The 22,311-nt window shown below is 38.2% G+C and overlaps 2 protein-coding genes across 3 annotated transcripts in view; one reads left to right on the top strand and one right to left on the bottom strand.

Moving 5' to 3' along the window:
- The window catches only part of LOC124163402 (cleavage stimulation factor subunit 1), a 99,381-nt gene that overhangs the window by 40,650 nt on the left and 36,420 nt on the right, over window positions 1-22,311 (bottom strand). The window lies entirely within an intron of this gene.
- LOC124163404 (neprilysin-2-like) overlaps window positions 1-22,311 on the top strand; it is an 85,268-nt gene that overhangs the window by 49,339 nt on the left and 13,618 nt on the right. For both annotated transcript variants that reach the window (XM_046540289.1, XM_046540287.1), the window contains 4 exons: window positions 13,578-13,702; window positions 14,384-14,449; window positions 14,678-14,839; window positions 17,407-17,490. In XM_046540289.1, the coding sequence (XP_046396245.1) occupies window positions 13,578-13,702; window positions 14,384-14,449; window positions 14,678-14,839; window positions 17,407-17,490 (437 nt within the window). The remainder of the gene's footprint in view (window positions 1-13,577; window positions 13,703-14,383; window positions 14,450-14,677; window positions 14,840-17,406; window positions 17,491-22,311) is intronic.

Below are 22,311 nucleotides of genomic sequence, written 5' to 3'. Positions count from 1 at the left end.
TTAAAATCGGCCTGGAAAAACGGATTAAAAGGAATGGAATGTTGTTATTTGCTAGCTATAAATTGGAGTTTTGTATTTGCATATTCTGTAATATTTTTGAATGTAACGAGAGAAATGGATTGATTCTTCTGCGCATATTGGGTGATAATCGTTTAACTTTTCGAAAGTTTTCTCGTGAAAAACAGGTTAGAAGTACGGATGTTTTGAATGGAGGATTGTTATTTGCTAGAATTAATTTTCAAATTTTTAGTTGCATATTCTGCGATATTTTCGAAAAGAGCGAGTGTAATCCTTGATACCTTTAAGCATTTTCGGTGCTCATTTTCTTTACCTTTGAAAAGTTAACCATCAAAAATCGGCCTAAAAATACGCATTTAATCAATGGCTATTTGCTAGCAATATTTTTGAAATTTCGGTAGCATATTATGTGATATTTTTGAAAGTATCGAGAGAAATGGAGTAATACCTTTCAGCATAATGGTCGTATACGTCTTAACTTTTTTAAATTTACCTCGTTAAAATCAGGTAAGAAATACGGATTTTAAGAATGAAGGATGGTTTAATTACTAGCATTTATTTTTAATTTTGTATTTGAATTTTTTTGATTTTTTTAAGTAAGGAGATAGTGGATTGATATTTCTAAGCATATGATTAATGTTGTTTTGATGAATTGAGAATGATTTTTTGCTGGCAATTAGTTTTAATTTTGCTTTAGCATTTTTTTTGATAATGTTGACAGTGAAATTAATAATGGATTGATCCTTTAAAGCACTTGGTTCAGCTAAACTTTTCAAATATTATCCCGTTAAAATCGGGTCAGGATATATATTTCAATGAATGTTGATCAAATCTTATCTCACAATAACATCAATTTTAGTGATAGCAAATTGAGTGATATATTTTAGTGAACAACAACAATGGCATCTGAGCATATTGTATCTTAATTACTAAAATTTTCAAAATTTATCCATTGAAAATAATGGAATAATGTGCAATAAAACATGCTTGCAATAATATTTAGTTGTGTTGAAATCTGTTTGGTGATATTCTTGAAAATAATGAGATTAAGGCATTTATACGTATTGGCATATTGTCTGTTAAACAAACAAACTTTTCAAAAGTAATTTGGTAAAATGCGGGACTGGAATGCAGTTTTTAGGAATGAATGATAATTTTTTGTTGGTAATAAATTTGAATTTTGTTGGAGCATATTTTCTCATATTTTTGCAAGTAACGAGAATGACGGATTGATGCATGGAAGCCCACATTATTTTAAGGAACTAATTTTTTCCGCGGCTAATCGGTAAAATGCGGGTCAGGAATACTGTTTTTATCAAGATGGAATATTATTTGCTTGCAATAATTTTGGGTTTTGTTGTGGTGTATTTTTTTATATTTTTTTCAAGTAACGAGAATAATGGATCTATGCTTTTGAGAATTTTGGGTGTTAATTTACCAAACTCTTTAAGGGGGCGCCCTAGCGTTTGAATTTTCCAATTTAACGGCTCACGAAGGCCTCTAGCCGCAGCGCCGGGATATGGAGATGGAAGCCGAAGCGCCTCGAGGGAGAGAAAGGGGGGGAAAGGAAAGTAATCCCCCAATAATAGGGTCTGGAATTATACGTTTTTTTATGAATGATTGGTAATTATTATTTAGTAATAATTTTCAATTTTGCAGGTTCAACAAACAAATATGTGATATATTTTTAAGTAACGAGAGAAAGGGCTTGGCACTTCTAAATATGTTGCGTTTTAATCAGCTAAACTTTTCAAAAGTTATTCGGATAGAATATGGTCAGGAATACGGTATTTATGTATAATATAGTAACGAGATACGTTATTTGATAGTAATTACTTTGAATTTTGTTGCAGCCTATTTTGTGATATGTTTTCATTTAATAGTGACGTTCGGTGCGGGTGTGATGCACGCGTTCTCTCAGTATCACACCCGCACTGAACTTCACCATTACTCAGAGCGCACCTACTCCAAACCAAGGCCTATGTAATACGGGCAAAAACCTGCATCAAACACTTCGAACCTGAAGACGCCAGCTGCAACGCCGGCGAAACTGCCGTCATGAAGATGAAACGACACGAAGGTCAACCCGAAAACCTTGCTACGCATGCTGCACCACCCCGCGAAAGTCTCCATCAAGAATACCTCATAAATGGATTGCAACTTTAAAAAATAATGTTTTTATATTAACCAAACTTTTCAAAAGTTACCTGGAAAAAATCGGGTCAGGAATACATTTTTTATGAATGGAGAATGTTTATTTGAAAGTTATGTTTTGGAGTTTTGAAAGTACATATTTTGTGATTTTTTTCAAGTAATTAGAAAAATGGAATGCAAATTTTTCGTATTGTGTCTCTTAAGCATGCATTTCAAAAGTTGATATCAGGTAGACTTAAATATGCATGTTATTACATAGCGCTAACCATCGTAAGTCGGCAGCGTTTGGTAGTATGCCCTTCGATGGTAACTCTGCGGGTTTACACAACGTGATGAGGCTAAAATCGTACGGACCGTGGTCGCATGCATGGTACAACGATTGAAGAGGATTTATTGAGCAGGTAATGGACGGAGATAAGAGAAAAGTTTTTTTATGTTCTATTGAAGAAAATGATAGGTTTTATGCTACACGAAACTAGTTGTATTTGTTTGTTTATTTCTTTTTAACCCATTAACCATGCTTTTACACTAAACTTCACCTATAAACTTCACGGGAAAGTAACGAGCACTCGTAAATAATAAACCAATTACAATCTTTATGTGAAGAGGATTGCACGATCAACTTTTCCACCGTAAACGATTTAGATAAAGACATGGAGAAATCAATACTTGCACCTAGTTTGTGAATTTAAGCCTATCCTAGAATAATAATAAGAGCAATATGTACTATCTTATATCTGTGAATATGGTTAAATTTTTTATATAATCTTTTGATCTTCTTTTGACATATCTTTAAGGCTTCACAAACAGTACGGTCTAGTTTTACCTCATCATTCTGGCTAGCTAGGAATTAAAGGGATACTTTTTTTCTATGGAAAATAACCACGAGCGGATGACGATTTATATTACATGACGGGGTCTATAAAGATTTAAATATAAAAGGAGATAAGAACAATCTACGTAGGAATTAATAATTTTGTAATTTTTAGAGGAAGATCATGCATTGTTGGAAGATCATGTGTCTTGTAATGCTTTTAAATATACGAGGGATAGAAGATATAAAGTATTCAGATAGTGAGATTACTAATTTTTAAATATTAAATTTGAAAAATTCATTTTCGACACGTTCAAGCCGCATTCAGTCTGTATTATCTGAAAAGGTGCATGGGATAAGGTTTTCAGTAAACAACAGACTATATTCTAATGTGTAACGTACCGGAGCGAGGACCAACTGTCCTTAAAGCATGAATATGTTTTAAATTTTCGACAGATTCTCCTCACAAATCCCACTTTCTTTAAAGTTTCACAGACAATGCGGTCTATTGTTAATTTTACCACATGAAAACCTTAATATCCTCATTCTTCTTAATTTCCTGGATTTCAATATCCTCACGCAGTCACGTCGTCAATTGTAAACTGACAAAATTACACAACGAGGGCCGCACTGGGTTACGATGGTTACGACGAGTAAAAAGGCGAGTAGTTGCGACCAAAGAGCCTTACCAAGAACACCAATTGTTTCGACCGTGGTCGGTACGTGCGTAGTGTAAACGGGGCATGACCATGCCTGAGCGAACAGTTGCCTGACCTTCCCTTTTTCTAAGACCCTTCAGATATTCGCGTACGACCAAGAAAGGAAGGCTACGGGGCGCACCGCAGTGGTGCCTCGAAGGGACTTCAAAATTAAGATAATAATAATATAATAATAATTTTATTACTCCACACACAAATTACATGACAATAGAAAAATTGAGGAATTTTTGGTAGCCTCAAACAGGTTATCCTTTTACCTTTTTATATGGCGTAGCTCAATTTGTGTTACCTTGGTTATCTATGCTAACAAAGCTCAAGTATGTACATGAAAAATAAAACAACTAAAGTAGTATTTATAATTCATTTACATCAATATTTTAAAACAATATTTGTTCTACACTTTCTTTGGTGAGAAGCCAAGAATATGCATTTTGCAAAAACTTTTTCAAAGACTTTGATCTTCAGCAAATTTGGCTGGGGTAACAAATTAAAAACCTAGTCCTACATACAAAAAAACATCTTTTAAACAAAGTAGTCCGCGCTGACCCTAGCTTCCGGAAACCAGTCCGCTTCGGCGGTCATTTTTCAGTCGCTAGATTTTCGGGTTTCTTCGAAATATTTTTAATGAGCTTTTTTGGCCTTCGAGAGACGAGCCTATGGCTAAACAATGGCAGGTGTCGATCCATCGAAATCTTCCGAGCAAATCTTGTCTTTAGTGGTACTCTCTTGTTCCCTTGTGTTAACTTTCCTGAGGAATTTTCTGCACAGCTAAGAGAATGCGTTATTCTTATTTACCAACACCTCTGCAAGGAAATAGTGAAGGCAATTCTCGCAGATGCTCGGAGTGGCAATCCTGTCGAAGATCGTGAAAACTGTGTTTAGATGAAGTGTCGAGTAGCGATCATTATTAAATCCTTGGAATCAATTAACATCCCTTGTTGAAGGTGTGGATTATGGCATTAGTCTTTTACCGTCGCAGGTAAGCTAAGAGTGCGCTGAAGAGATACTTGACTCCATCACGCACTATCTTACTCCTCGCTGATTATAATTAATTGTAACGAATCTCTTTAATGTTGTTTTAAACAAGTCTAATTCCTTCCCCATTAATTCAACCTAATCAGCCTTATTCCCTAACCGCAGTTGAGTCCTCAAAACTTCAGTCATTAAAATATTGCGATAACAGATGAATACTTAATACTATCAATCCCGTATGACTTATAATCTACCTTTATCAAAGATCTCTCTATGAAACTTGTACACAGGTTTCATTGTTTATTTAATAAAGATCAATTTTTATGAACAATTTCCACATTTTGCTGTCGATACCAACCCAAGAGTTCTCGCTATGCTGTTAATGTCACCCTGGATTTTGGTTATACGTTAATGGATGTAAAGGAAAGTCTTTTGTGCTCGCCTCATTTCGGTAAATTATCATACAAGTAGGGATGGAGGGATTCAGGATTTTTTCTCGGATCCGGATTCGGATCGCATCCTTGATTTTCGGAGCCGAATCTTTCGGATCGGATATTTTCGGATCTAAATGCATTTTCAAATTCCTGACGCTGAGATTCCCCCGATGGTTGTTCAATCTCTTGAGATGAGTCACACTAACAATAATTGCCAGTCGTATTTTGCCTTTTTTATTTTCCACGGCTGAAATTCTCCTACGTAACCTCAGCGAGAGCTTTCAAACAAAACGGTTCGTAAGTAGGACCAGAATCGCATGCGACGGCGCATTCGAAGATAGAATCGGAACTCTTTCCACCCTTATGGGGCGTTGCATTCACTGAAGCTATTATTTAAAATTTCGGATCCAGATCCGATGTATCCCATGAAGGGCAATATCCGCGGATATTTGGATACGAGGTATCCGATCCGACCATCCCTACATACAAGTGTTAAAAATATCGTACAAAAGTTTCGTATTGAGGGACATATTACTCACAATGTGCAAAATTGTCTAAAAATATTGAACAAGAAACTCGAAATAAAAACATTATTACGTCAGTATCATTAAATAAGAGTAGCGCCTTAGATTAAACGTCTAAATAATTGCTATGAATGTTGTGATAAAGGATTGAAACAGTAATTCCACGGTGATTGAGGTGTTATTCATACCTCATACGTACGTAATTTGATTGCTGAAATAATAAAATGAAATTCAAAAATGCATTCCACTTTGACGAGGGGAATACCTCCTCGTCTGACTAAAGTTCTCTTTTCTGTGTTGCCACCTTCCAGGCTCAACATGGACCAATTCGGCAAATCGACTTCGCTTGATCAGAAAACGAAGCTCCAAAGTCTTCTCACAATGCATTCTATGGATAATAATACAAGGGAGGAGTGAGACTGCAACAGGACGGAGCTCATCCCCACAAATCTAAGTTAGTCCTCAATGGGAATTATGGCAATCGCAAATGTCCATGGAGATAGAAGTTGAGTGGCCGCCGAGTAACCCCAGTATCACACCATATGATTTATTTCTATGGGGATTTCTGAAGCGCTTATTATTATAATTTAAGTATTATAGCAATTAAGGTAGGTTTACATGGAGCTTCACGACGCATTCCGGCAGTCTGCCCTCCCCTCATGGACTTCCCTTTTCAATTCCAAATAAGGCCTACTCCCTTTCACTCTATCTAAAAATGCTTTTAAGAGTGTTTACCCAGCATTCTACCCTCTATTAAACAGTTTTCAACATCCTCTCCCCGCTAAGTACTCGCTCCATCTATGCATTCTGTCTCCTCTGTATCTCATCTAAAAGCTGCCTCTCCTCACCCACCAGGTCCAGCACTTCGTCGTTCCTTTTCCTTTCCGTCCACTTCACTTTCTCCATTCTTCTCCACACCCACATCTTAAACGCCTCCAGTCTTTTCTCGTCCTCCTTCCTAAACGCCCACGTTTCCGCTACACTCCAGATCAAACTCTTCACTAACCTTTTCTTTAAACTCTTACATAACGCTCCCCTCATTAGCTCCTTCCTGTTCATGAACGCCTCCTTTGCTAACGCAATTCTCTTCCTGATGTCCTTACCGCTGTATCCGTTTTCCGTGCTGCCAAAATAATTGAATTGCTCTACCTCCTAAAGGTTCTCCCCACCCGACCACCTCGAGTCTCAAATTCCTCGCTCATGATGCTTTACAAACCGCATAATCAGTGTTTTCTTGTGATTAATCTTCATGCCATAGGACATTTTTTTCTCGATCTTTTATGGAGAGCATTCCATTTTGTCTGCCTCGGGTGGGATGGCTCGTTCAATGATGTTTAATATAGGAAAAAAAAAATATTTACTTAACTTTGATATTTTCCTTCTATGAAATTCATTTGCAATTCATACTCGGATCCTAAATATAGTTTGAGTGCAAAAACATATATATATTTGAAATATTTGAAAACCAAAACGTTGTTTTCATTTGACTTCGCAATAAAGTTTTTCTCCTTCGTGATCGCCAAGTCAATAATATCGATAGGTGGACCTGCCTGGAGTGATTGTGGGCCCTCCTTACTGGGTGATTCGGGCCCACCCCACCAGAAAATAATAGGAGATATTATGCCCGGAAATGGATTATGACGTTATTCTGGGTCTTAAAAGCGTTACAATTTAAAAAATAGCGTTTTCATATGAAAAAATACCATGAAAAGTGATAACTTCACAACGTATATAGTTTAATTATGCATTATGATTGTTGTATCTATTAAGTGAATTTGTACCTTGAAACTTCACCGAAATCTTAAATAACCTATTCGAAAAATTCTTACAAAAAAGAATCAGGTTCTCTTTTATCTTCTAGCACCCTCAATTTTTTATGTAATCTTTTCATTATGCCGTAAATAACGCAATTAGCGGAAACGTAGAATTTTATAATTGCAAATAAACTTGGATTCAAGTAATTTGAGTCTTTTTTTATTAAATATAAAGTTGTAAAACATAACGAAAGTATACTTGGGGCTAGATAATGGTTTTTGGTTGTTACCAATTAATTATTTTCTACGTATCATATAGATATAACCATAAGTACGTAGCTTTTATCCATACTCGTTGGTGATTGTTTTAAAGTGTAGATATAAACTTGAGCAAAATTGAGGAACCTGCTAATATTATAGGGAAATTTAGGCTTGAATTAACTAAAATATCTTAAATTATTTTGTACGGATCATATTTAACAATTTGTTTGGTCCAAATAAATCAGTCGACCCATGAAAACTGTCTGGCATACAATAAAAGACCAAGTAAATTATTTGGATTGTTTGTTAATTTTGATATTAGAGAAGCTGTAGTTTTAAAAAATGTATCAGTAACTTTCAAATATTAAGGAACCCAATCAATAAATGAAATACTTAATGTGTTGTCCTAAGTGATTTTGCATTCAGGAACTCTTAAGAAATACTCACAATATATATAATTACTTATAGTTATATTGTTACCACCTACTTCCACACAATTAAGGTAATAAATACAAAAAAGCAGTTAGAATAAATTATAAATTATTTAAATTCTTCTAATATTGCTGATACGATCTTCGGACTGAAGTTAATAATTTATGGTTAATTTAACTTGAAAAATTAATATTTACTGTAGTAAATAAACTATTAAAAACGATACAGTTGAGCTTGAGTTGAGGTTGTGGACTTGAACCACGCCATTTCCACATTTTATTTTACGGCTTTCTGTACATGTTTTAGCTGCTTCATCACCTCGCAACAAACTTATGTAGACATTTCAGTCATACTGGCTAATCTCCAATACGGTGGTTTCCTATTATTTTTTATTCACTAAATCGAAAGATTATTCTCCTGGAGAACGTATTTCACGCTTTTAGATTTTTAAATGACGATATCTATTTTTCGCTTAAATGAAAAGTGAAAAACTTTAAGCGCGAGAAAACGCGACGGCTAAGTATGAATGCTGGGAAAAGCCCGTGTGACGTCATTCTGGTTCCCGCTGTCGCTAAGTGCGGTGACCTTGGGGCGAGGCTTTGAGTGCTGATACGACGCAGGATGCTAGCAGGTAGCAGAGTACCCTGCTAGCAGGTAGCGCTTGGCTTAAATAAGGATTATTAATACCCTATAAAACGATGGAAAATTTCCGAACCTCGGCAGTTTTTATAGGTGATTATTTCCCTGAGTTCTGTGCCTCATGCATGCATTGGTAACCTCAGACATTGTAAAACTCCTATCTACTCGTATAGAAAGTAGGTTACGTCACGTGGAGTGGCATCGCATGGGCGCCAATCTGGCCTTTTTCAAATAACGTTAAAATTGACCATTCCCATTCTTCAAAACTGGGATTTCTAAAACCAAATAATTTGTATATTATGAATACACTAATGGTGGATAACAAATCGCATTCAATGCCTTTCGTTTTCTTTGATTATGAAAACTACCCTATTGGACGCACTTTGGGGTTTAGACACGCTGTCTTCACTTTTTGGATTTTTGTTATATTTTCATTTTTTATTATTTTACAACAAGAAGAAGTCCTGACTGGCAATTTTTTTAGCCTTTTTTTTTAACATTATTCGAAAACTTTACCCAGCGCGTATTCCCTTTAAAATATTTCATGTAACTTTTTTTCGTGGACAATCGCACTTTGATTTCATATTGGGTTTTTTTAACAATCTAAAAATGAAAAGACGAATATTCAAACGTACCTGAATCTGTATTTAAACTCTCATAGTTTATTGATTTTGGTTGCGTATTTTTACTGGAACCACTGTCCTTGTTCAGCCAAGCATTCAAGTTTTTTGAGATATTATTAACATCTAAGCGATTATTATTCTCCTTATTTCTTTTCTGCGCATCGCTCATGTACACACGTTTCATATTAACACTATGAATGACATAAAATTCTCTTACTAACCAAACCAGAAATTATTGAACTGTGTAAGATTTTTGGATTTATGTGGGGAAGAATACAGAATAGTTTCGCCGTGAGCGTATCTGCCCCATCCAACACCACCTCCATCCTTACTTCCTATCTGTGGAACTGATCGTGAGTTTGACGGTGCATGATAGATAGCCCTCACCCAAAGACGCAGACAAATGAGATGCGTCATACGTGAAAATCGCAAATGCGATATAGATGCGATGACTGGACTTTTATGATATTTTTACGCAAATTTGCCTTTTCGACGGCAAAATTCGTACATTTTGTGCCGAGCGCAGTTTAAATGCTCCGCCGACACTCACTGCTTAAAGCATGAGAGCGACTGGCCAGCTGCTAGTTGGCTGGGACTCTACGTGGCCGCGAACTACAAGTGGGCGCGGGCTAGCTACACCTCCGCCACTACATGTCTTATTCCTTAACATATTATTGTTCAACAACATAATTATTTGAAATGTTCTGTATTTTGTCTTATAACTGTATTTCACTGCATTTCATCGTCATCTACCTCATTATGAAAATAAAAAAAAGATGCTACGAAATGCGATAAACTGTTATTGGAAGTGGCATAAAATAAAAACAAAAGAGCGATTTTCACTTAGCTCTTGTAATGGTACCCATTCATTGTAAACTGATATTTTTTCTCGGTAACCTAATTGGGGGCTCAACTACCTCGAAACACAGCTGTGGGGATATCGCGTTTCGCTAAGGAAATGGAGTCTTAGGGGAAGGGTGGAGGAGGGAAAAAATGGCTAAGCGTGGGACAGGCGAGGGAGAGAACGGACGCGATCAGGGCATGCCGGCCGCTTCACGATATACGCTGGCGTTGTGAGGGCACCGTAAGCTCGGGGCCCTTGCCGATCGCCGACTAGCCCCACCTGGCCAGACCGCCCCTGTGCGGACTGCACCATTCCTCTAGTTTCCTTGATATTTCAAAAAATACCTCTATGACCTTTGATCCTCCAATAAAAACTTCGGAGGTACTGTAATGAATACTACGGATCTATGATCTACACCCGTTAAAACCTATGGTTCGACACGGTGGTTAGCATGACAGATATGGTTGTCATGATACCTCTACGACCTTTGGCCTCCGTCATGGCCTTGGAGGTCAACTAGTGGATAAGGCGAGTATTTGGGCTATACCACTGACTTGGGCACCCGATAAAACCTGTGAATTGACGCAGGGGTGGATCTAGGATTTCTTTCTGTGGGGGGGGGGGGGGGGGGGGGAGCACCAGCAAGGCCGTATCGAGGATTTTGTTCTGGGGGGCACAAGGATACCTCGCAATACAAAACGAACGCAACGATAGTGGGACCGTATTAAAAATCCTGCATATTTCTTAAGGGTCTGGGGGGGACGTGCCCCCTCTCCTCTAGATCCGCCTATGAATTGACGTATTTGTTGTTGTGGTATTCTTTCTGTCACCCATATGACCTTTACTGTGACCTAGCTGGGTCAACGGTAGAATTTTCATAAATAAGTGTTTTTTTTGTTTTCATTAAGTCCGAAAATCTAAAAATTGTCATAATTTTAATTGAAATTCTGCTTTTTTCGATCTTGATTTATTTTTTTTCAATCAAAACTCCGTAAGACTAATTTTAGATTTTAGTTTGGACCCACGTTGTGAGGTCAAAAGTTCAAAATTGTAAAATTTTGCTTACTTTCAACAAAACATACCCTTTCCGATGAGTATGCCAATTATCATGAATACTGCTCGAGGAAAAGAGGCAAAAAATGGAGGTAAAAAACGACACACGATCAAAGGAACAGCCTGTACAACAATATGGAGGAACGATCTTGCCTGCACTTCCATATATGCGATATTTAGATAGTTTTTATTAGAGCGTTGCACTGCGTCGCGACGTGGCTTAGCACAACGGGGACGTGTGGCGACAACCCATGTGTGTACAATGTTTTCGACTTGTCTACTTGATGCGCCCGAGAATTGAAAGCGTGCGAATTCCATCGACATTGTAACTCCCATGTAACTCCCCTGGCTAACTCTCGATCTCTCGTTGTGATCGAAATCGTTCTTCAGTCATGAGTAGTCACAGGCGAGGTTCGAGTCGGAAGTGTAAGATGATGGTTCAAGCTCTAATGTCACACTCCGCGAGATATTGCCGGAACACCTTCATCGCTTGCATTGGGAAATGTATCAGGTAATCTATAATTTTTATCTATCAGCTACAAGCATTACATTTTCTTCATTTTCAAAATTGGGTGCTGTGCTTGTTTCCCTTCGGAATATCTAAGAGTTATTGCCATAAATTCTAACTGCAGAAGGGATAGATAGATAGATAGATAGATACATAAATGTGGCACAGTCTGAAGATGCTGAAGTTCGCGAACCGTGGTGTGGGAAGGTTTTTGGAGGAAAAACAGAGAGTGGTGCTATTTCGCACTCGTAATGCCGCAAATTCAATGGGATGAAAGCTTATTTTTGGATCCGGCACAGAAAGACTTTAGTCGTGAATAAAATGCAAAGGAAATTTGCGCTATTCATGAAAAATTATGTAGGGTATTTAAAAGTCTTAACACGATCCAGGATTGGAGCCGCTACAGACTAGAAGGCTACGCCCTAGGCTTCGTTGATTTTATAATAGGCTGGGATTTTGAACCGATTTCCCAAAAGTGTACCGAAAAATAGGGTAGTTTCCTTCATCAAGGAAAACGAAAGGCATTGATTGCGATTCGTAACCTACCATTCGTGTATTCATAATATACAAATTATTTTGTTTTAGAAATCCCAGTTAAGACGAATGGCAATGGTCAATTTTAACCTCATTTGAAAAAAGCCAGATTGGCGCCCATGCGATGCCACTCCACGTGACGTCACAGGGACCTAGTTTCTGTACGAGTAGACAGGAATTTAACATCGTCTGAGATTATTAATGCATGCATGAGGCACAGAGCTCAGGGAAACATGTCTTAATAATCACCTATTAAAACTGCCTAAGGTCTGAAAGTTTTCTTCGTTTGATAAGCTATTAATAATCCTTATTTAAGCCGAGCGCTACCAGCTAGTGGGGTACTCTGCTGCCTGCAAGCATCCTGCGTCGTATCAGCGCACAAAGCCTCTCCCCATGGTCACCTCACTTGAGGCAGCGGGAACCAGAACGACGTCACACGGAGTTTTCCCAGCACTCATACTTAGCCGTCGCGTTTTCTCGCGCTTGAAAATTTTCACTTTTCATTTAATCGCGAAAAATAGATATCGTCATTTAAAAATCTAAAAGCGTGAAAAACGTTCCAGGAGTAATAATCTTTCGATTCAGGCAATAAAAAAATAGTAGGAAACCACCCTATTCTTTCCGTGAAGCTCACTTTCGAATAGGTTGGGCCGCTCCGGCGATGAATGGCAAACACCTCGAGCTCACCCAGCCCAAGAGTCAGTTGCGCATCGTGAATCTTCTTTGTCATCTGATGAACACTTTCTTTCACGAAAGCCACATTGTTTATTCCACAAATACCAAATTTATATACATTTCTATTGATTTATAATTTCCCACGAATTGGGTCTCCTGAATGAGTCTTCTATTAAGATAGAATTTTATCAAGTAAATTCCCTAACGATGGCAAATTACATCCTTCGTTGTTCCATTTTTCTTCAATTCATTCTATGTTTCTAAACATATCGGTTTCAATTTGCCATCGACAGTGCCTCCATTTGATGATGAAACTGATGCTTTCATCTCTAACTCCATATTCAGAAGCTAGATTAACCTCAATTGATGACAAGATGCATTCCTGCCTAGCGAATTATAGACAGACGGGAATTAGGGAAGAATCGATAGATGAAGATCGATCTATAATATTCACGTTGGTAAACGCAACATTCCAAATTAGCTAACATTTTTTTCGTTTCGGTCTCAGTTCTGACCTATCTGAAACGAGGTTTAGCGGTTAGTAAACGTAAAGCGTGACAATCTAGTTGCCACTCATTCCTCAATGTCGTAATATATTTTTTTCAATGTCCCTTTTCAGTTTAAAAAGAGCCACCACTCCAAGTCACAAGTCCAATTTGCAAAGACGCTTGGTTGCCGTGATTATATTATTGGCTATATTAGCTGCTGCACTGCTGATTGCTGTGGGAATTCTTTCCTATAACTGTGAGTAACATAAAAATAATTTCTGCTTCATTCTCACTCAAAAATCCTTCTGTAACAGTGCGATGTTTTTTTTTCTCGCGAACTCACTCTTCAAGGGTCAAAATACTTGAGTAGCATGTAAAATAATTTAAACGCATGAAATGTGAGCAAATATTTATTTCACCTTGGTCAAACGAAGTTTTTAAAAAAATACTTATTCATGTATGATAATTTGAATTTCCATCGCTCTCTAACCCAGAGCTTTTGATATTGGCCAAAAGAATATTTGATGTATGCAGTTGCTTTAAAAATTTGCTAATTGGCCTTAATTACATTTAAGTCAACATCATTAGTCAACAATGCTAACATTGATTTGACGCAGCTCCCCATTCCTCTCTCCTATCCGCTAACCTTTCTATAGCGACGTATTTCTTCTCTTTCACATCCTTTATAACCCTTTGTCCTATATAACTCATTCTGAGCCGTTCTTTGCCCGTTTTCACGTCCACCTGTACTTTTACGATTGTTTTCATCTGGCCATCATGCCTCATAATGTGGAAACCAAATTGTCCCATCTTCTCCTCGTACTTTTTAAGATACTACTATTTCTCCTTTCTTTCTTAGTTTTCACTCTACGTTTTAGCATATTGTATATTCAAGCTATCTGAATAAATAATTTTTCTGCATCGCCTCTGCTTGCAGCCAACAAAATGAGTGATACAGTCCTGGAGCCACAAGTCTGCACCTCAAACCAATGTGTTGAAACAGGTGAGATAAGGAGGGACTGGCTATAACACATGTTTGAATGAAAGGGATTTAATTCAGACTTTATTTTTAAATAATAGTGTAAAATACGCGTCAATATTCATTTTCAAATTTCCGCCATAATCGAACGCAAAGAAATAAATTATATTTTTATTATATTCGCAGTATTTCTGTGGAATTGATTCATTTTTGAACTTGACTGTTTCTTATTCATCTTCATTTGTTTTTCAGCGGCCAATCTCATGAAGTCCCTGGACTTGGATGCAGACCCCTGCGAGGACTTCTATCAGTTCACGTGCGGTAACTGGGCGGCCAATCATCCGATCCCAGATTTCACGGCGTCCACCGATTGGTTCTTTGAAAGAAAGTTGCACCTCGCACAAAGGATAAGAAGTATGTGCAGTCCAATTCCAAATTACATTCATTGAAAGCGCCAGCCGTATTACAGAATTTCACTGGCTTTTGTGCTCATGCATTGACAATGCCAATATTGTTATGAAATATTTATATTCTTAAATGTTTCGAAGATACGGTCCTTGGATGTGGCTTACTCTTAATTTTTTCTCGGGCTCTACTTTTAAACCCCTGAAAATGTGATTTGAGAATGTTCTCCCTACTATACCAAAAATAAAATCAAGTCTACTGTTCAGAATTTTGAGGTCCATATAGGACACCAAGTGCAATAATTTAAATTTCTAAAATCTACGGACAACAAATAATTTCTATGGGTAAATCTAAAATTTGGATTCTCAAGCAACGAAATTTACTCAGTTTTTAAGTCCAAGCAACTGTTTTCGAGGAAGGAAATATTTTAGCCCAGAAAAGGACCCCTACACAGATATTACGCTGTACTTACTAAATTAACTTCCCATTTTGAATTGCAGCTACCCACCAGGGACACCGCCCTCCCCGACAAATGTTTAAGTACTCTATGCGGCCTTATTATTAGAATTCAGTCTCTGGAAGACAACTAAAAATCAAAATAGAAGCTAAATTCGACTGCCGTTAAATTAAATAATTTATCAAGTAATGCAATGAGACAATTTTGACAGAGGAGATTACGCAATTGTCAAGCTATGAGAGAATTCAATCCTTTTTTGCAGAGGGACAATATCTAATGATTACCTTGGGCAAAATAAATGCGTATACAGAAAGCATTAAAGTGCCCCAATTTTTAAAATTGAGTTAATTAATGATAAAATTGTGTTCTCTCTGGTACTAGGAATCGTTATGGGCCGAGGGATTGGTTCCGCGGCGGTGGAGATTATTCTGAGAATGCCCGCCCCTAACTTAAGTTCTTTTTGGAGGGCTTTTCATTTACAGCACTCAGTCCGTCAGATGGGCCGTTAAGCCGTGGTCCCCTAAAGTGCCTTTTGATAAAAACAGACTAATATCAACGCCGGGATTTTCTCCACCCTTCCCTGAGGCCTGGTTTACACAGTGCGAGCTAGTATCTGAGCTGGCCTGGTCAGTTACGGCAGCGCGGCTACACCTACAGTGTGACCGCATCATACGTTATGTGCGAGTCAATCAGCAACTCACAACCGAGTTTCTACAGAAAGTTTTGTATTTACTCGCCTCTCACCTTCCCCCATATTTTGCCACAAGCAGCAACTCGAATGTGACTCGGACGTCAACCCGCACGGTATTGCGAAAAGGCAATAGCTCGTAAGTGTGGGACCACGTCGGGTGCTTTATTTGTGTTTCATAGTTTCAAGCAGTGGTGCAGCGAGGGGTGTGTTGGGGGTTATACCGTGTTTACCGTAAGTTTAATCCATTTCACTTAATTGGATTGATATTACTAATAAAATGGTGTAAGGATTAATGAGATATCCCTCAGAAAGCGTAAAAGCGTAAAACTCACTATTTTGAACAATTTATCTCAAAATTCCGCAATTTATTAATATCGCACCTGCCGCTTATCCTGGTGGGTATTCAATACCCCCACACACCCCGGTATTAGTTGCACATAAACCCCCCCCCCCCCAGCTCCAGCTGGTTGCGCCCAGCTCCCAGCATTCCTGGCTGCTCCTCTGGTTTCAAGTAGTGTTTGAAAACGAAAAATGGAGGACAGACGGGCTACCATTTGAAATATAAAGTTTGTGGAGTTATGCAAGGACCAAACCAACATATGGAATAGCTTGAATCCTAATGATAAGGATAGAGATTAGCGTAAAGCCTCGCTTGAACACATTCGCAATGAACTGGGTTTGAAACGCCACTGAAACCACGTGCAGTAACTGTCTACTTTCACGCCAGCAGCTCGCACCTGTGTGAACGGCGTCGAGCTACTGTCATGCCAGTACCCAGATCCAGTAGCTGTCTAATGTCTGGTCAGCAACCCGTATTGTGTGACACAAGGCGAAAATGGCTTTAGCTGTCGGTCGCCAGCTCCAAATACCATTCCTACCTTGGTTAAGCATGTTGATCAATGCAATTGGAACATACCTACTTGTCGTTTTGACTGTAAACAAATATTAAATTCCCGTACCGTAAGAATCATGATAAAAATAAAGCTTTGGCTCGTCACCGTATGACTCTTTGAGCCGATGAATGTTGGCGTGCATAAGTCATATCGTGATAATCGCATGAAAGTAGAGCTTAGGACGAATCAAATGCTAACTTTGCAGTAAAAATAATAGATAATATACTCCCTTTTTGGACAAACTCTTGTTTTAAAGCCTCGATGGAAGGCTTGTGTGAAGTCAAAATGTTTTTTAAAATAACATACATTGAAATTATTCCTATTTAATTGCGCAGTTGCAAACTTGAATCTTTCGAATAGGTAATGCAATCGAAGTGAATATGGTAGAGGTTAGTATCTGATTCTATTCATCGCTACAATCAGTTCACCAAATGCCGTCGGCTTTTCTGAGTGTACCCATCCTAATAATTGATCGAGCCAAATGAATCATTTCTCTCCTCCACTTTCGTTACTAATAACAATTATTTCTTTGCAGAAGTCCTGGAGCAAGATCCTCTAGCAGACCAGCCAATCCCTGTGACCCAAGCTCAGATGCTGTTCCAGTCATGTTTAAATACAAGTGAGTGCCTCACATCATAAAATGCTAAGTAACGTTTTGTGTAAATGTTTTTTCTGCCAGCTATGACGCATGTTGTGGAAGTAACATTAATCCATATCACGATATACAAAGGACCCTAAATGTTGCGATGGATAAACATTTTAATAATTGAAATGATGCTCGGGTTTAAGGATTCAGCGAGTGAGATGAAGTTGCCGGAAATGTTTAATTTTACATTTAACGACTGCTACAACAAATTGAGACGATTTTTTCGGTGCGGTGGCTAGTGTGTTGGCATCTGACCCTGGCGGTTCAAATCCTTGTGGTGGCAGCACTGTTTCAGAGACTGCTCGATCCCAGTGGTTGATTGCTTTGAGGAGTTCACCCCAAGTGCAGCACACCGTCCGTCGGATGGGTCGTTACTCCGTGGTCCCCTTGGCGCCTTTCGATAGTGCATCGTAGATGTTATATAAAATTCAAACTGGAAAGGTTATCTTCCAAACAAAAATATAAAGCGTGTTGCAGCTACGCAAGAACCAAGCCAACAAAATGAAGTGCTTGAATCCTAATTTCTTTCACAGCAATCCCTTTTTTTCTCTCTGTAACCAAGTCGCCAATTCAAAGCAAAACACTAAAAAATTAAAACATGAACGCAACAAACAACAAATGAACTTCAGAAAATGTAAAAATAACAACAAAGGAAACGTATATAATAACATGCATACTAATGCAAACTTAGAATTTTATAATTGCAATGAATGCTTCGGTTAAAGTAATACGAGCCTTTTGATATTACACCCTTCATATAAGCTTCACGATAGAGACGAGCGTTTGGGAGGGCTCTAGGCGATCGCCGACCTCTGGCCAGACCGCCCCTGATACTAACATATCACGTTCCCCTGTTCCACGTCATAATTGCATTCTATTCTCACTGCTCTCTCACCTGTATTCGCTAACCATGAGCAGCATAATTCCACCACCCCAAACACACCGAGATACAATTGATCACAAAAGAAAAATCGCGGGTGGACGTTTTTCGATAAATTTTCTCGTTGACGAGAGATCTGGCATGTTCTGCAAAATGTATTTGAGAATATTTATGCGTATTTTCAACTCCCTAACTCTTAATTTTTTAAATATTTTTATATTATCTTCTTTCGATTTTAGCCGACTGTGCGTCGGAGTGTTTTCTTTCGGCCTTCTTCACCTTCACCACGGTCGGTAGTTGCGATGAAATTCTAAGACGGTTCGAGTACGATGTAACCATACTTATTTCATTTTTTTAAATAGACATTTCTAGCATCGACATATTCTAAGCAGATGAATATAGAACAAGTTAATACTGAATTTTTAACGACTACAATCATTAGAATAATGATGCTATCAATAAAAAATTTAAAAGTTATGGTACTTTTTCTCACAATTTATTTAAGACGACCGGTTTCGTCGCAGAGGCGACATCTTCAGGCACAGAAATCGGTATTTTTGTTGTTATTTGGTTGCTATTGCTATAAAAATAACGATTTCTGTACCCGAAGATGTCGCCTCTGCGACGAAACCGTTTGTCTTAAATAAACTGTGAGAAAAAGTACCATACCGTTTTAATTGCTTAAAATGGATTTTCACAAAGTTAAGTCTGAAACAACCGAGTTTATTGATAATACCAATGTTAACACATGTTTCAAATCAAAATGAATGACTCCCCATCACGGGCGCAGCCAGCAATTGAGGCGTGGGTTTTTTAAAAATTAATACTGGGGGCATAAAATATCCGCCAGGGTAAGCGAAAGGTGTGGTGGCTCTCCCCCAGAATTTTTGAAAGGTATAATGTTTAAATAGTGAGTTTTAGGGCTTTCTGAGGGTCATTTTATTACTCCTTGCACTATTCTATAAGTAATATCAATTTAATCAAGTAAAAGGTAATGAACTTAAAAATTTATCAAAGATCTGGGAGGAGGGTTATATCTTTCAAACACCCACCCTCCTCGCTTCGCCATTGGCACCCATGTCTTCAAACCTTTTATTCGGGCTCACACGTGATTTTGCTGTGAGATGATTTTTTTCGCGGTGGTATAGGTGCTTAATACTTAAAACTATAGAATTTTTTCAATTAATTAATATGTATCAGCGTACTCGCTGTCTCTACAACTTCCTGCATACGTTTAGGGATTGATCCCAACTAATTTCTCACACAAATGTGACCGAATTTCAATCCACAAGCCGCGGACATGCGCCTCATTCACCCCTACTGTTGTGGCGCCCATTGGTGGCAATTCCGTTTTCACAATTCCCCACTGGGTTGCAGTCAGATTGATGAGCCAGTAAGTGTTCTTCTTACGTTGTTAGCGGTAAAATCAGAAGGCGAGGCCATGAGATTTCCAAATAGAAATATTTAGGTTTGATTAATCAAAAGTTATTGAAATGTAGAAGAAATGGATGATATCCATTCGACCATAATTTCTTAATTATTAATAGTGGTCGCTTTATTTCGCGTGAAAGAGTTCATATACCACTTTATTTCCACCTGGGCCTTAGGGCTAGTTCTCTATATACGCGAGACGGGATTTAGTCTGGAACCGATGATTTATTTGGACTGAGCGATTTCAATAAATTTTCTCTTCCGTGCGCTCACATGTCAATAGGCGGCATATTTCGCGTGAAGATATTGTCAACCATTGTCAACTGTTTCGAATGTGTTCTCAGAAGGCTCGGTGAACACGCTCTTTAAGTAGGAATTTAATAAATTGGTTTTATCGGAACTGTTTGTCAACACATCTCCATTATCGTTTCTCAGCGAACATACGGTAGATCTTCTACCTTGAACTTCCCGAACATAAGACCAAAATGCCTTTGGATTATCCCGTTGCTGGTCTACAAGTGTTTCGTGAATGCATTCCTGAACGCTTCCTTCGTGGCGGCTTGAGACAACTTATATTTTTTAATTATTGACTCGCGTTCAATAGCGGATGAATCCGTGCTGACTTTTTTCCTTTTAGCATGGCACGCTCTCTGTCGCCTCAATGATTTTCTCACTTCCGCGTCATACCATCTCGATTGGCTAACTTCTTTTATGTTTTACTAGGGATGCAGCTATTTATTCCCGAAGTTACGGACGAAAGAAATGCTTTCCAAACACCCTCTACATTAAACTTTATTATTGATTCCTGAAACGCGGGGAAAGCACATTTCAGATGACTCTTGACCCTTTCAAAATCAGCCCTTTTAAAAATGAAAATTTTACCTTCTTTTTTTTTAAATTTTCAGTGGTATTTAGAGAAAACTTTGCTGTTACAACACTATGGTCACTTATTCCTTCGACGGTGTTCACGTTCGTTACCTGATGAGGTATATTTGTCGCTAATAAATCAAGAATACTTTCTCCTCTGTTTATGCACGGATGCTATTATATATTTTGATGCTAGATATATTTTGAAGTGCTTCCTGCTGAAGCTTTCTCGAGGTTTTCTGCTATCTTTATTGCGTGCTTCAATTGCTTCTTCACATAATTGCCCTAGAGGAAGAATCATCTCTGTAGCTATACCTGCTCCGTGTATTAGGACCTTATGAACGGTTTGGGGCACCATAGAACTCCTACCTACAAATATTCCTCCGACCTAGGCTCTTGTTGCCAAACTTGCTTATACTGCGAATGCCCATAACTGCCGTCGAAACCATATTTACAAATCAGAGTGCACTTCAATTCACTTCTGGCATCAGGAACAGTTGCCACGCAAGCTAGAATCGGTGAGGCAGTGTGCGACAGGATAGTTTGTTGATTGACTTCGCACGACATGTCTATAATCTCTATGCCATCCGGGTACGTAGTATTTTTAGCAAACCTCACTCTTTCATAGTTCGGGTATAATTTATGACCATGGCTTTCAGCTATTTTCCGCAGACACTTGTAGTGGTTTTTTGTCAGGTGCATCGATATGATAACAGAAAGAGCCTCGTCTTCTGACATCATGGAGGAACCTGAGATGGGTGTCTTCCATTTAGCTAGGACTCTCCTTGCTCTACTTGGAATGGTCGTTGTAATGTCCTTCACTAATTTGGAGGCCGCCTCATCTCCTTCCTCTCCTAATGTCATCGATGCTGCGAATGATAAAGTTGCCGCCGAGTGAGAAGATCTAAGACTTTCAGTCGTTCTCCTCTTAGTTCTTTCGCTAACTTTGTCATTTTTTTTCCGGGCGTCCACCAGATTATAATGGGATCAAAGTGAGTAAAAAATCGCCCTTAAATTCATTGAGATAATGCAACAACTCAGGTCACTTATTAATCGCATATACTTATCCAAAGAATTAGAAGCTCTTGTCAATTCTAGAACGTTTTCTGGTACATATATAGGTGCTTTCAGCCGCTCAATATTTCTCCTCAAAAATCTTTCATTGTTTCTACTGCAGGCTTCAAATTTCCTTTGGTAGCGAATCAAAAAATATGGTGTAAGAAAGTCACTAAGGCCCTTCGTAGCTTCAATATTACCTTGCGCGTTAAATTTTTTCGTCAGATATTAGGTACATTAAAAATTCATATCTCTCTGCAAAGGATTTACATCCGGATTTGACAACCTTTTTATGAAGCAATAGACGAATTACCTCGAGACCAGACATTTTTAAAATGCTCCAAATTTGTTGTTCAATTCAACACTGGTTCTATTTCAGGCGAACGAGTTTCCAATAACAAGTAACATACATGAAAATTAAAGAAAGGGTCAATTCTAGAGGCGTTAATGGTAAATAAAAAAGGGAAATTGCTTATAGCACGAGGCAAACATAAAGAACTACAAATGAAAATCTCTTACCAGTGTGGATGATAGATGCCTGGTGAATGAGTGATTGACAC

This window comes from Ischnura elegans, chromosome 8 (genome assembly GCF_921293095.1).
Source record: "Ischnura elegans chromosome 8, ioIscEleg1.1, whole genome shotgun sequence".
NCBI classification, from domain to species: domain Eukaryota; kingdom Metazoa; phylum Arthropoda; class Insecta; order Odonata; family Coenagrionidae; genus Ischnura; species Ischnura elegans.
Note: the sequence above shows the minus strand (reverse complement) of the source record. Positions and strands in the feature narration are given on the sequence as shown.